Below are 13,104 nucleotides of genomic sequence, written 5' to 3'. Positions count from 1 at the left end.
CAGAGGTACACTCAGTGCACAAGGACTTTTCCACACCCCCAATTAATCAGCAGCACCCATTCCCTCAGCCCTGCCCACCAAATTGTCCATAAAAACTCTAACCTCTAGAGGGCTTCAGGAAGACTGATTTAAGTGATAACTGCTTCTTTGGCATGGCTGGCCTTGAGTCAATTAAACTCTTTCTTACTGCAATGCCACAATCTCAGGGAATTGATTTTGTCTGTGCAGTTGGCAGGAAGAAGCCATCGTAGCTCACTACTCCTAGGCTCAAATGATCCTCCCGCCTCAGCCTCCCAAGTGCTGGGATTATAGGTGTGAGCCACCATGCCCTGCCCCAATGTGATTTCTAACAACTGATCTGGTCCATTCTCATTAAACAGAAGAAATCAAAGCACAGAGGTTAAATAACTTGTCCTAGAGAATATAATTAGGAAATGGTGGAGCTATGTGAACTGTACAAGAGAAAGAGTGGAAGAAAAGGTTGGAAAAACAGATCGAACCTTAACTGTCAGTCTAAAGAATTTTTGGCTCAATTTTGAAACCAATGTGAGCCACAAAAAGTTTTAAGAAATAAACTATACAACTAGAGCTGTGTATCAGGAAGAGTGAAAAAGAGGGCAAAGAGGCAAGGAAAATAATTCACTCCAGGTGAAAGTGAAGAAGGCTGAATTACAGCACACATGTAAGGGAAGGAATAGATGCAAAAGTCTTTGAATATTTAGAATCACAGCTTAGCTTCTCATTAGAAGCAAGGAATACATGATAACCAAAAATGGCTGGAATTTTTCAGGATGGATAACTGGAAAGATGGCTGTCTTAATAACTGAGACTGGGAAAATATCCTACCATATTCTCACTAATGCTAGTCTATTTCCAACATTGTATAGTTTACTTCTTAAAGAGACTCTCTGGGAGACAAGAAGCCTCTATTTCTCTTGCATTAATCATATTACCTAGCACAGGGAAGGACTGAGTAGTTCCAAGTAAATATTTATGAACTGAAGGCATACTCTTCAATTTCATACTTGGTGAATTGAAGGAGGAGTCTAAAAGAAATATTAAATTTCTCATGGCATAAATAACAAAAAAGAGGGGCCCAGTGCCGTAGCTCAAGCCTATAATCCCAGTATTTTGGGAGGCCAAAGTGGGAGGACTGCCTGAGCTCAGGAATTCAAGACCAGCCTGGGCATAATATAGTGAGACCTTTCTCTACAGAAATTTGTTCAAAATTAGCCAGGTGTGGTGGCATCCGCCTGCAGTCCTAGCTACTCAGGAGGCTGAGGTGGGAGGACTGCTAGAGCCCAGAGGGCAGAGATTGCAGTGAGTCTGGGCAACAGAGTGAGACCCTGTATCGGGGTTGGGGGGAGGTATGAGAACAAACCTGAGTGTATAGTTCCTCAGAAAGGCCACCGGGGAGTGGAAGTAAGTGGGGCATGGAACTGGGTTACAGATCTTGGGCATAAGACTTCCTGGCATAAACAACCTTATTCACAAGAGACCTAAACAATCAGTCCCTGCACTCAACAAAGTACTTTATTGTTCCTTTTTTTAACTGATAACTTTGAGCAACTGATGATAAAACAACCAATCTTCCCTGGGCCCATGTATAAACAGAATACATACACATGAACAAAATTTACACAAGTACTACCTCTATGACTTACCAGGCCCACACTTTTCCTTCCAAATAGAAATCTTAGGAGGAAGGGAGATAAAGGGAAAAAGGGAAACTGGGAGGTTGGGGTCAAGAAAAAGAGAACTACAGAGGTTCAGCTCACTCACTCCTGCTGGGCACACAATAGCTCTGGCAGAAGAGAACCAAGGTATGCCCAGAGGATTAAATGCCTACCATCTGGCAGATCATGCAGATAGTCTTCTTTCCCAAGTAGACTTTCCAAAGCACTAACAATGTAATTTTCAGCACACTCTTTTTCTTTCTTTCTTCCTTTCTTTCCTTCGTTTCTCTCTCTCTCTTTCTTTTAAGCAGGAGACCTTTTCTTCAAAACTCTTATACAGAAGTTCAACATAAAAAAGATAAAAAGGGGAATTGTTCTGACTAGACGAATCCAAGAGAACAGAAGTCTCATCTACTCAGCAACTTCCCACCTGGGCCAGCACCTGAGAAGGCACATCTGTGTAATCCTAGGGTTCCAAGAGATGGATTCTTCCCAATGTAGATCTAATCTCAATTTGGGGGAAAACGCTGGTTCATACTTCTGCACATATAAAAGAGAGCTTATAATGTTTACAACTTGAAAATAGACTAAGAGCCATACCAACAAATAGCAATCAAAAAATTTAAATCATAAGTATTAACAGCAAATTGCTAAGACAACCAGAAAGCATTTAGAAAATACAAATTCTAAGAACCTTGAGAATAAAACATAGTCATGCTTGATTTGACATTTAAGGAGTCACAGGGAAGTATAATAAATGTTTCTACTACATTAATAGTCCTCTGGGTAACAAAAGACAAGAGGACTTTGTTTGCTCTGGGCCACTGGTTAGAATAATTTCCTTTTGTTGTATTCAAAATATATAGTGAAAGTGAAGACATAAAAACATAAAAGATATAAATAATTAGAAGCTTCTTTTAAAAAGTAATCCACTTTCAGGCTTTTAAACCACAGTATATTTGAGACAGATGGCTTATGCAGAACAAAAATGGTCACCATCAAAGGGCAAACCCACGTGGTTAACAATAAGTATCATTCTCATGTATTATACTTGCAGTGTGACAGTTCCTGTGCCAGAGGCTTTATATATATCATCTCTTTTGTGGGCTTATTGGGAAGATTTAGATAGACTGAATGCTACCTTTCATACATTAGAAAACTTGGCTGAGAGCAAAAAATATTACTTTTTTAAGTTAAGGGGGATGAGGGTGGAGGTGGGGATCATTCCTAAGCAAAAGTATCAAAAGGAGATAAGCTAAGAAAGTATATCAAGAAGATACAGAATAGGAATGGTAATGTTGGTCTTATCACAACCCTACATGTTTCTAGGCTGGAACACATATACCGGTAGCAAAACAAAGGCAAAGATGTAAGTAGCCCAGCATTATCAAATACAGTAGGCACTAGCTTCATGTGGCAATTTAAATTTAAACCAATTCAAATAAAATTTTAATTTCTCATTTGCATTAGCCATATTTCAATGCTTATTAGCTACATGTGGCTATTCGACAGCAAAAATATAGAACATTTCCATCACTGCAGAAGGTTCTATTGGACAACAATAGTAGAAAACCATTGAATCTATTAAAAGCAGCAGTAGGCACTCAACACATGTTTGGTGAGTAAATGAATAAAAAAAAGGTAGGTGCTTTGCAGATGCTGCTGCCACCGCCGGGAGCGCTGTACTATCAGCCATGGTCAACCCCACCATGTTCTTCAACATCACAGTCAAACAGCGAGCCCTTAGGCCACGTCTCCTTCGAGCTGTTTGCAGACAAAGTTCCAAAGACAGCAGAAAACTTTTGTGCTCTGACCACTGGAGAGAAAGGATTTGGTTATAAGGGTTCCTGCTTTCACAAAATTATTCCAGGGTTTATGTGTCAGGTTGGATGGCAAGCATGTGGTCTTTGGCAAGGTGAAAAGAAGGTATGAATATTGCGGAGGCCATGGGACACTTTGGGTCTGGGAATGGCAAGACCAGCAAGAAGATCACCATTGCTGACTGTGGACAGCTCTAATAAATTTGACTTGTGTTTTATCTTAACCACCAGACCATTCCTTCTGTAGCTCAAGAGAGCACTCCTCCACCCCATTTGCTCACAGTATCCCATAATCTTTGTGCTCTCGCTGCAGCTCCCTTTGAGTTCCATGTTTTCCTTGTTCCCTTCCATGCCTAGCTGCATTGCAGAGTTAAATTAAGTTTATGATTATGAAATAAAAACTAAATAACAACAACAACAAAGATAGGCTATTATAATAGGCCACTGAAAGAAGCACCCAGAGGAAAATAAACTAATAATAATAGCTAACATTTACTGAGTACTTACCACATACAAGGTACTATTCTAAGTGATTTACATGTACTAATTTAATTAATCTTCAGTAACAACTCCATAAAATATTTACTGTCATTACCCTCATTTTATAGATGGGAAAACTAAGGCTCAGACAGGTTAACTAAACTTTCCCAAGATCCAGGATTTGAATCCAGACAGTTTGATCTAGAATCTAGAGCAAGCTTGTCCAACCCACAGCTCACGGGCCACATGGCAGCCCAGAATAGCTTTGAATGTGGCACAACACAAATTCATAAACTTTCTTAAAACATTCTGAGTAGGCCGGGCGCGGTGGCTCAAGCCTGTAATCCCAGCACTTTGGGAGGCCGAGACGGGCGGATCACAAGGTCAGGAGATCGAGACCATCCTGGCTAACATGGTGAAACCCCGTCTCTACTAAAAATACAAAAAAACTAGCTGGGCGAGGTGGCGGGCGCCTGTAGTCCCAGCTACTCGGGAGGCTGAAGCAGGAGAATGGCGTAAACCTGGGAGGCGGAGCTTGCAGTGAGCTGAGATCCGGCCACTGCACTCCAGCCTGGGCGACAGAGCGAGACTCCGTCTCAAAAAAAAAAAAAAAAAAAAAAAAATTGATATGTTTTTTGCAATTGTTTGTTTATTTTAGCTCATTAGCTATTGTTAGTGTTAGTGTATTTTATATGTGATCCCAGATAATTCTTCTTCCAATATGGCCCAGGGAAGCCAAAAGATTGGACACCTCTAATCTAGAGTCTTCTTTTTTTTTTTTTCTTTTGAGACAAGCTCTGGTTCTATCACCCAGGCTGGAGTGCAGTGGTGTGATCTCGGCTCACTGCAAGTTCTGCCTCCTAGGCTCAAGCCATCCTCCCACCTCAGCCTCTAAAGTCACTAGGGCTACAGGTGCACACCACCATGCCCAGCTAATTTTTGTATTTTTTGTAGAGAAAACCGTGTTTTCACCATGTTGCCCAGGCTGGTCTTGAACTTGTGAGCTCAAGGGATCTGTCTGCCTCAGCCTCCCAAAGTGCTGGGATTACAGGTGTGAGCACACCCAACCTAAAGCCTTCATTTTTAATCATACTATACTACTACTTTTTGAAATAGATCAAACATAAATGTATACAGTGTAGAATGATTAAATCAAGCTAACTAACATACGTATTACCTCACATCATTTTTTGTGGTGACATATTTGAAACTTACTCCTATTGCTGGATTATACAGCAGTTCTATTTTTTCTGTTTTTTTGAAATACACATTATTATTAACTATAGTCACCATACTGCGCAACAGATTTCAGAAAAGTATTCCTCATAGGTAACTGAAACTTTGTGTCCCTGACCAACATCTCCCCATTTCCTCCCCATCCCACCCCACTCACCCCTATCCTCTGGTAACCACCATTCTTCTCTCCAAATTTTCTTTTTTTTTTTTTTGAGACAGAGTCTCGCTCTGTCACCCAGGCTGGAGTGTAGTGGCGCAATCTCGGCTCACTGCAACCTCCACCTCTCAAGTTCAAGTCATTCTCCTGCCTCAGCCTCCTGAGTAGCTGGGACTACAGGTACATGCCACCCCACCAAGCTAATTTTTTGTATTTTTAGTAGAGACAGGGTTTCACCGTGTTAGTCAGGATAGTCTCGATCTCTTGACCTTGTGATCCGCCCACCTCGGCCTCCCAAAGTGCTGGGATTACAGGCATGAGCCACCGCGCCCAGCCTCTTCTCTCTACTTCTATGAGATTGACTGTTTTAGAGTTCATACATACATGAAATCGTGAGTTATTTGCCTTTGTGTCTGGCTTATTTCATTTAGTGTAACATCCTCCAGGTTCACCCAAGTTGTCCCAAATGACAGTATTTCCTTCCTTTTTGTTGTTGTTTTTTGAGAAAGATTTTCACTCTTGTTGCCCAGGCTGGAGTGCAATGGCACGATCTCAGCTCACTGCAACCTCTGCCTCCCAGGTTCAAGCGATTCTCCTGTCTGAGCCTCCTGAGTAGCTGGGGTTACAGGCATGTGCCACCATGCCCGGCTGATTTTATATTTTTTAGTAGAGACGGTGTTTCTCCATATCGGTCAGGTTGGTCTCGAACTCCTGGCCTCAGGTGATCCACCTGCCTCGGCCTTCCAAGCTTTTAGTTTGATGCAATCTCATTTGTCTATTTTTGCTTTTGTTGCTTGTGCACATCCAAAAAAATTGTCTACCCAATCTCATGGAGATTTTTCTATTATGTTTTCTTTTTCTTTTTCTTTTTCTTTTTTTTGAGACAGAGTCTCACTCTGTCACCTGGGCTGGAGTGCAGTGGTGCAATCTCGGCTCACTGTAAGCTCTGCCTTCCAGGTTCATGCCATTCTACTGCCTCAGCCTCCCATGTAGCTGGGACTACAGGTGCCTGCCACCATGCCCAGCTAATTTTTTGTATTTTTAGTAGAGATGGGATTTCACCGTGTTAGCCAGGATGGTCTCGATCTCTTGACCTCATGATCCGCCCACCTTGGCCTCCCAAAGTGCTGGGATTACAGGTGTGAGCCAACACGCCAAGCCTTTTCTTTTAGTAGTTTTACAGTTTCAGGTTATACTATACCATTTTATTATATAACAAGTACATCTAAAGATTTTGCTGTAATGGAATAAAATTTATTTAAAGTCAACTTTCCATGCATTTGCTAGTTCAGTTCATAGTGAAGAGAGCAAGAAAAGAAATGGTAAAATAAAAAGATTGGCAAGAAAGATGCCAAAATGCTAAAACTAGTTTTAGCCCTACATGCTGAGATTAAGGGCAAGTTTTATATTCTTTTTCTTACTAATTCTATTTTCTAAATGTTTGCATTGCAATTATGTATCACTTCTATAATAATAAAAAAATTAAAATATGACTTCTTAAGCTAGATGATATTACTTAAAATATGATCATCTTAAAAATTCCTAAGCAGAATATCAAAGCCTCATCTACCTCACTCTCAAACATAGTGGAAGCCCCCTAACTGATATCTTTGCTACCAGTCTCTCTAACACTAAACCATTCTGCATCTTGTCATCAATTACCTTACCATTCTAGTTTCTGCTCAGAATCCAATCACAGATCATAAACTACAATCCTTTGGATTTATGCAAAACATTTCTGGATAATCTGACCTAATTCTACTTTTCTACCTTTATCTACCAATACTATCCTATCAAATCCTCAGTTCTTCTAAGAGAAGCCTGGTAGAAAGAACCCAGGCCTTAGAGGAGACTTTGGCCCATACATAATCTCTTGGCCTCAATGGACAGTGAGTGTGAAGACTAAATCTTTAAATAAGTAACACACCTAGTATACAACATGCCTTCAATAAATGGTCATTATTATTATTGTCATTATTAGCCAAATAAGATTTTATTCACTGACTCCTCAAAAAGCTTTGCATTTTTGTATCTGTGCTTTCTATATCACTATTTGCTCTGAGTTCCTCTATCTTCTAAAATCCTATTAAAAATCAAGGTTCATTATTATGCACTACATGCCTGCATCAAAATATCTTATATAACCCATAAGTATATATACCTACTATGTAACCACAAAAATTAAACGTAATTTTTAAAAAATTCAAAGTCCAGTTCAAGTCCCCTCCTAGAAGGCTTCCCTGACTCTTCCTTTTTTTTTTTTTTTTTTTTTTTTTGTTGTTGTTGAGACAGAGTCTTGCTTTGTCGCCAGGCTAGAATACAGTGGCACAATCTCAGCTCATTGAAACCTCTGCCTCCTGGGTTCAACAGCTTCTCCTGCCTCAGCCTCCCGAGTAGCTGGGACTACAGGCGTGTGCCACTATGCCCAATTAATTTTTGTATTTTTAGTAGAGACGGGGTTTCACCATGTTGGCCAGCATGGTCTCGAACTCTTGACCTTGTGATCTGCCTGCTTCGGCCTCCCAAAGTGCTGGGATTACAGGGGTGAGCCATCATGCCAAGCCTTCCCTGACTCTTCAAAGTTAATATGACCCCTCACTCATTTGAACTCCTATAGCACTTAAGAGTTTATTCTACTCAAATGGTGGTGTCTTAGTTAATTTATTAGTTCTATTTCCATCAATGTAAGTAGAGCAAGTAAAGTATAAATTCCTTGCTAGCAGACACTCCATTTTATATATATCTTGATACCTTTCTGATGTCTGAATATATCACCAGACATATGCTCAAAAAATGTGTTAATCTGGCCAGGTGTGGTGTCTCACACCTGTAATCCCAGCACTTTGGGAGGCCAAAGCAGGTGGATCACCTGAGGTCAGGAGTTCAAGACAAGCCTGGCCAACACGGTAAAACCCTGTCTCTACCAAAAATACAAAAATTAGCTGGGCATGATGGTGAGTGCCTATAATCCCAGCTACTTGGGACGCTGAGGCAGGAGAATCACTTGAACCTGGGAGGTGGAGGTTGCAGTGAGCTGAGATCGAGCCATTGCACTCCAGCCTGGGCGACAAGAGCAAAACTACGTCTCAAAAAAAAAAGTGTTAATTTGACTTATAAATTTGAAAGAAAGTCACCACAATAAAAATACTGGCTGAATATTTTTGAGGTAGACTAGGAAGCCAATAATTCTATACAAAGATAAAAAGTTTCAAGTAAGCAGTATAATTTAATTCCATAATTTAACACCATTGACCAAACATGTAAGTCATACTTAAGCCATATGAGTTCTCTCTAGCCCAATATAAACATATAAAAATTAGCAATAAATGACCCTAAGTAAATAGCACTTTAAACTTTCCAAAGCATCCTGCACATAAACCCTAACTAAATATACATTGAATTAAATTGTCTTATTTGGTCTCATTTGAAAATATATTTGGCCAGGTGTGGTGGATCACATCTGTAATCCCAGCCTGAACAACACAGTGAGACCTTGTCTTATTAAAACAAAGTTTTTTTTTAAATAAAATAATTTTTGTTTTTAAGACAGGGTCTCACTCTGTCACTCAGGCTGGAGTGCAGTGCTGCGATCATGGCTCACTGCAGCTGTGAACTCATGGGCTCAAGAGATCCTCCCACCTCAGCCTCCTGAGTAGCCGAAACTACAGGCACATGCCACTATACCTGGCTAATTTTTTTGGTTGTTTGTTATTGCTGTTGTTGTTTGTAGAGATGGGGTTTCACCATATTGCCCAGGCTGGTCTTAAACTCCTGGGCTCAAGGGATCCACCCACCTTGGCCTCCCAAAGTACTGAGATTACAAGCATGAGCCATCATGCCTGGCCAAATAAAATTTCTTTTTTGTTTTTTTTTTGAGACGGAGTCTTGCTCTGTCGCCCTGGCTGGAGTCCAGTGGCGCAATCTTGGCTCACTGCACTCGGTTCCCAGAGGAAACCTCCACCTCCCGGGTTCAAGCAATTCTCCTGCCTCAGCCTCCCGAGTAGCTGGGACTACAGGCACGTGCCACCACGCCCGCCTAATTTTTTTGTGTGTATTTTTAGTAGAGATGGGGTTTCACCACGTTAGCCAGAATGGTCTCGATCTCCTGACCTCACGATGCGCCCACCTCGGCCTCCCAAAGTGCTGGGATTACAGGCATGAGCCATCAAGCCCAGCCAAATTTTTTTTAAAAAAGAAAATATACTTGCCTGACTAAAATATCAAAATAATTAAAGCAAGAAAGATTCCGATACAGATTATTAAAAAGTGACAATTATATAAACTTATAAAAATAATTCCCCACTTTGGGAGGCCAAGGAGGATGAATCGCTTGAGCCCAGGAATTTGAGACCAGCCTGGACAACATGGCGGAACTCTGACTTTACAAAAAATGTGAAATTTAGCTGGATGTGGTGGCACACCTGTAGTTCCAGCTGCTCAGGAGTCTGAGGTGGGGAAGATCAATTCTTCCCCACCTCAGAAGGTCGAGGCTGCGTTGAACCATGATCATGCCACTATACTCTAGCCTGGGTGACAGAGTGAGACCCTATCTCAAAATAATAATAATAATACTCAAAGGCAAAATGTGTCTCCTCAAGTGAGTGCTAAAAGTTAAGGATAGATAACTTGAGGACATAATTTTACTTTTATTGTCACTCACTGATTTAATTACAATTTCCCATAAATAAATAACAATCTCTCCTCTTTGATAAATTACCAGTCAGCAATAGGAAACAACTGTTCTAATGAGCTGCTACTAATGTTCTAATTAGAGTAAAGCAACTTGACAGACAGAGGAAGTTGCTTTGTTAAATGCAGTTAATTACCAATAAATTAAGTCTTGATGGGCAGAAAACGACCTAGAGTACCACTAAACTCCAGCAAGATAGATTCAGCATGATAAATCCTGAATCCCTCCTTTTTTTGCTATTAGTGCTATTCTAGCAAGCCTCCAATGTTTCAGTTTTCTCACTGATGATCAGAAGGAAGGAAAAGCCATTACCTAAGGATGTTGGGATGGGAGAGTCTATTCATGAGCTGTACTTCTTTCAGCATGTTTGCCCGGTTACTGCTCAACGTGTTCATCTTAAGAGCCATCACCTGACCAGAAGCTCGGTGTCGTACCTAGAATATTAAATAGAACAAGAAAAGAGGGTCAAGGGCAACAGCTATATATGAGGTCAACATCTCCAAATGTACAATATGCCAAGATATTTCTGTGCCACTTTAGATAAAATATACATCTAATTACATTAAAGTATCACTTCCATGAATGAAGACGAATTATTCTACCCAAGACCAGTATTATTTCAAATGGAGTTGGCCAGAAAAACATTGTTAATAACATCTCAATAAATCATGTCTGATATACACCATGGAAAACTATGCAGCCATAAAAAGGAATGAGGTCATGTCCTTTGCAGGGAAGGGGTAAATGGGATATCCACCATCTCAAGCATTTATCATTTCTTTGTGTTGCAAACATTCCAATTATACTGTTAGTTATTTTAAAATGTACAATTAAATTATTGTTGAGTGTAATCACCCTGTTGTGCTAAATCTTCTTCATTCTATCTAACTATATTTTTGTACCCATTAACTGCTGGGTACCATGAAGCTGGAAGCCATCATCCTCAGCAAATTAACACAGGAACAGAAAACCAACACCGCATGTTTTCACTCATAAGTGGGCGTTGAACACTGAGAACACATGGACACAGAGAGGGGAACAACACGCATCAGGGCCTGTTAGCGGGTGGGGGCTGAAGGAAGGGAACTTAGAACTTAGTCAATAGGTGCAGCAAACCACCAGGGCACAAAACTGCACGTTCTGCACATGTATCCCATTTTTTCTTTTTTTTTAGAAGAAATAAAGAAAAAATAAATAAATAAATAAATAAATAAAAGAAATCATGTCTAGTTTGTTGCTGTTGTTGTTTTTCTTTGAGACAGGGTCTCACTGTGTCACCTAGACTGGAGTGTAGTGGCACAATCTCGGCTCACTGCAACCTCGCCTCCTGGGCTCAAGTGATTCTCCTGCCTCAGCCTCCTGAGTAGCTGGGATTACAGGCATGTGCCAACACACCCGGCTAATTTTTGTATTTTTAGCAGACTCAGGGTTTCACCATGTTGACCAGGCTGGTCTCAAACTCTTGACCTCAGGTGATCCGCTTGCCTCGGCCTTCCAAAGTACTGGGATTACAGGTGTGAGCCACCATGCCCAGCCAATCATGTCTGTTTTTTTTGTTTGTTTGTTTTGAGACAGAGTCTTGCTTTGTTACCCAGGCTAGAGTGCAGTGGCACAATCTCAGCTCACTGCAACCTCCACCTCCCAGGTTCAAGTGATTCTCCTGCCTCAGCCTCCCAAGTAGCTGGGATTACAAGTGCCTGCCACTGTGCCCAGCTAATTTTTGTATTTTTAGTAGAGACAGGGTTTCACCATGTTGGCCAGGTTGGTCTCGAACTCCTGACCTTGTGATCCACCAGCCTCAGCCTCCCAAAGTGCTAGGATTACAGGTGTGAGCCACCACACCCGGCCTGTTTTTAATACCTTAGGAAAAAAAATGAGGGAAAAATTTTAGGCTGATTCCTCATAGCTGACCTTGGTGAGTCTTAAGACACCAACAGAAAAGAGTCCCTTCTGTGGCATTCTAAGTGTGCAAAAAGAAGATATATGCATGAGCCTTATATAACACTTAATGAAACTGTCTTTATAAGATGCTAAACCCACATACTCAAAGTCTCCCCCAAGTACCATAAAAATATATCTATAGGCCGGGCGCGGTAGCTCACGCCTGTAATCCCAGGACTTTGGGAGGCCGAGGCGGGCAGATCACGAGGTCAGGAGATTGAGAGCAGTCTGACCAACACAGTGAAACCCCGTCTCTACTAAAAACACAAAAAATTAGCCAGGCGTGGTGGCGGGTGCCTATAGTCCCAGCTACTCGGGGGGCTGGGCCAGGAGAACAGTGTGAACCCGGGAGGCGGAGCCCGCAGTGCGCCAAGATTGCACCACTGCACTCCAGCCTGGGCAACAGAGCGAGACTCCGTATCAAGAAAAAAAAAAAAAAACCTATAAGAAAAAAAAATTTCATGCTAAATATAGAAAGAAGTCCGTGAACCTTTTGGAGCTAATATTGTAGTAACTCTACCCAAAGCACCTTATAATCATTTAAACACACTCAAGTTAAATACAACAAACATGGGCCACACGACTCACACTATTACCCATATGCACAGAGGAAAGTCTACTTCTAAAAGCATTCACCCTCGATAGAACTCAGTCTATTGTGCATGTGTAAATACTATTTATCATTTCAATGCACACTCCACAGGTTTCATAAACCATAACACTTTACTTGAGAAAAGATTGTTTTCACCCTGTAAATGTGGTCTCATTGGTAGCACACTAAGACCACCAGACAAAACATTTTGTCTGATTCAAAGAAGCTAAAATGAGATACATGTGTTTCCTGCTTAGGAATTATGAATGAGGCAGTAGAAAAATCATGAAGTCACAAAGATCTTTCTGGTTAAAAAAAAAATTCATTTCATATCTTGCACAACGGGGACTTTACTATACAAAAATGTCATTATCCTATGGACTTCAGGAATATCCTTTCAGTATGCTATACTTGATCAAATGGGAATTCCAAAAGAAAACATGACAACTTACTTAAACTCTTCAATATCCGAAAACTCCTTGAAATGATAATAGCTCCATAAGTTTATCATA

At 40.9% G+C, this 13,104-nt stretch overlaps 1 protein-coding gene across 4 annotated transcripts in view; it reads right to left on the bottom strand.

Annotated features, from left to right (window-relative positions):
* Nucleotides 1-13,104, bottom strand: part of TESK2 (testis associated actin remodelling kinase 2) — a 152,607-nt gene that overhangs the window by 66,212 nt on the left and 73,291 nt on the right. For all 4 annotated transcript variants that reach the window (XM_065523378.2, XM_065523377.2, XM_005543546.5 and 1 more), the window contains one exon: nt 10,372-10,493. In XM_065523378.2, coding sequence (XP_065379450.1) covers nt 10,372-10,493 — 122 coding nt within the window. The remainder of the gene's footprint in view (nt 1-10,371; nt 10,494-13,104) is intronic.

The sequence above is a fragment of the Macaca fascicularis genome, chromosome 1 (assembly GCF_037993035.2).
Source record: "Macaca fascicularis isolate 582-1 chromosome 1, T2T-MFA8v1.1".
NCBI classification, from domain to species: domain Eukaryota; kingdom Metazoa; phylum Chordata; class Mammalia; order Primates; family Cercopithecidae; genus Macaca; species Macaca fascicularis.
The sequence above is the reverse complement of the archived record's forward strand: the minus strand, read 5'-3'. Positions and strand labels throughout refer to the sequence as shown.